This window comes from Fragaria vesca, linkage group LG6 (genome assembly GCF_000184155.1).
Source record: "Fragaria vesca subsp. vesca linkage group LG6, FraVesHawaii_1.0, whole genome shotgun sequence".
Taxonomy (NCBI): Eukaryota; Viridiplantae; Streptophyta; class Magnoliopsida; order Rosales; family Rosaceae; genus Fragaria; species Fragaria vesca.
In genome coordinates, this window is record NC_020496.1 from 20,028,035 (window position 1) to 20,030,835 (window position 2,801).

The following is a 2,801-nucleotide window of genomic DNA, read 5'->3' on the forward strand; positions in this document are numbered from 1 at the left end:
TCGTGAAGTGGTCGCATAGAACAATATCAGTGTGGTATAAGACTATGAGCCTGAAAAGGCAGTGAATTATGTTCTGCTTTCATACTTGTATGCTGCATCTGGGAATTGGAATGCTGTCATTGCTGTGATATGTGTGGAAAATCAAGTAAACTTGGATGTGCACCTATAACCTAACACTCTTAAACTGGGGAAAGTATAGATTAAAATATTGAGGAAGCATAGTGAAAGGCTTGCAATCATCGATTATCATAAATTAAGAGTGGTGAATCACTGGGAGTGCATAAATCTGCGCATTTGCGTAAATTATCACTATCCAGCTAAATTTAACTCGGGAATATTGAATGGGAGATAAATGTCAGAGACAACAAACACTTCCCATCATTTCAAAGATGGCTTATGTTTCTGTGGAGGTTGTTGCTAAAGGTCAGTGTAGAAGTTCCAAGAGCATATCATGTGAAAGAGATCGAAGCTGCAGAAATGATTGCCTCCGCTTACTAACATTTCAGTACTTAATGTAAGTAGCATCCAAAAATAATTACTTCCTTGTATGAAATTGTAGCATGTTGCACAACACATGTTTGTTACCATTCAGTTATTCTGAATTCTTTCTCTACCTTAATTCAGATCACATAATAGTTAGAGAGACAATCAGACAAAGTAGATAGAAACAGCAGTGATGAAGTAGTGCTTTGGAAAATGAATATGAGGATCTGAGTGGAATCTAGAAAGCAACACATAATTGTGCTTGAAACACTTCTTTTCGTAGTCCATTTTTAATTTCTTTATATCTTTTGGTGGTGTTCAGCTCAATATCAAATTTTGATCACAGAGGTAATTACAACAACATTAAAAGGAAATGAAATTGTAATACATACTAAGAAGAGATCGGAATGTTGGAGTACCTGAGATATTTCTGGATAGCTGGAGTTGATGCATATACTTATGAAGCAGAAAGAAGGGATTACAAGCAAGAGTGCAAGCGCCTAATCGATAAAAACTGCGTGCGAGTAAACTCGGATAATTAGAGAACCTTATCAGTGGCTGATGATGAAAAAACTCCACTATTATATTTGCCCAATCTAAGTTGCAATGCACAACTGGTTGCCTGGTTGGAGATCACCACCAAAGTGAGCTTGCCTTGGCAATGTTGCCAGGAGAAAGAAAAAAAATTACTCAATTGACGCTTTTAAATAGTTGAAGACGTACCAGTTGATGAATGATGGCTACTCATTGACTCAACTGTTACAGTTTAGGATATATGCATACCTTTAACAGCATCAATTCTACTCTCTTACCAGAATATAGTTACTTCATCACTACTTTTTAACTTGCCTTAAGTTGTGAACTGGATTCTTTATGCTGTTAACAGAAGCTGAACATGTTAATTAGTTCCTCTTTGTCTAGATAGGTGAACTGGCCAAACCAGCATCCAACTTATACTATTAATTACAGTCGAAACCTTTGCTAACATATCAAATGGGAAGCATCTGGTAAAGTAGAGATGATCGATTGACGTATATATGATTGTTCCTTTAGATTTTCCAGGACCTATATTTAGGGTACTTTACATAACTAAACATATGCTGTTGCATGTTCACAAATTACAGCAGCAAATGGACCCAACATTATAGAATCATACCCGATCGATCAACATCTTAATTTAACGCATACAAATGAGTTCATAAACTAGGTTATATTTATCTCTTAAAAACTTAGAATCATGTATCTGTGACTGTATACGAGAAAGAAAGAAAAGGAAAAAAGCAGACCGTATCTGTATAAGTCTATAACACATATATTAACACTCATGAAGCAGTTGAAGCTTGGCTCTAAGTCGATTTGGGCGTCGGTGGTGGCATTTCTACATTTCGCTGCAGAGGGGATATCAGATCTGAAAGGATGACTTGAAGTGACGAAACTCTTTCTTTCAGTTGAGCGTTCTCCTGGAGAACATGTTGATTTCCCTCCAACAGTTGAATGAGCTTCTCGGAGAGCTGACGATTTGTGATGTGAAGCTGGTCCACCTGATGCTGCAGCTCTTCAATCTGCTTCTTTTTCCGCATTCGTGACCTTCGTGCAGATTCCCTGTTGGAAATCATTCTCTTGATCCTTTTCTCATAGGTAAGGCCTTGCTCTCCGGCAGCAGTTGCTTCATCAAAAACAGTGTCATTGTTAAGAGAAGAGCCGTTCGACGAAAAATCATGGATATGAGACATGGAGAAAATCCGAGTTGGGTAAAATGGTATGGAATCTGGATTCTGAGTATGGTTTTGAAGGGATAGTAGTGAATGGTTCTCCACAACTTCAACTGCCTGCATATTGTGGGGACTTGAGTAAAGATGGGATTGTTTAGTACTGGGGAGAAGTTGAGGTAAGTAATGGTTTCCCTTTGATTCATTTATATCCATGAAAGAACTTTGAGGGAAAGAGAAAAAGAGAGAAATCTTAGATGGGGTTTTAGGGAAAGAACCAGACTGATGATAAATGTTTTGGAGAAGATAGCAACTATATACATACATTTCTTGACCTACACGGTACTGAGAGAGTTTAACTGTAATTGTGATTTATTGATGCAAGGACGTATTCAATCGGCTTTTTGTTTTTCACCAAAATCCTCAAAAATATTTGAAGGCAATACCTAGAATACCTAGATATATGTTCATTCTAGGATATTACGTGCAATTGTGAAATGACTTTGTGTAGGTGATATCATTCATTTTCATTCTGGGATGGCTTATTTAGATTACTTACTTGGAACGTCTCTAGTAATGGTGCTTATCATACAATCTAGGATTTTCTAT

The 2,801-nt window shown here is 37.2% G+C and overlaps 1 protein-coding gene across 1 annotated transcript; it reads right to left on the reverse strand.

Annotated features, from left to right (window-relative positions):
• Positions 1-1,829: 1,829 nt before the first annotated feature.
• On the reverse strand, positions 1,830-2,318 carry LOC101299607 (light-inducible protein CPRF3-like). Its single transcript, XM_004305530.1, has one exon. The coding sequence runs from the start codon at positions 2,316-2,318 to the stop codon at positions 1,830-1,832; it is 489 nt and encodes a 162-aa protein (XP_004305578.1).
• Positions 2,319-2,801: the final 483 nt, after the last annotated feature.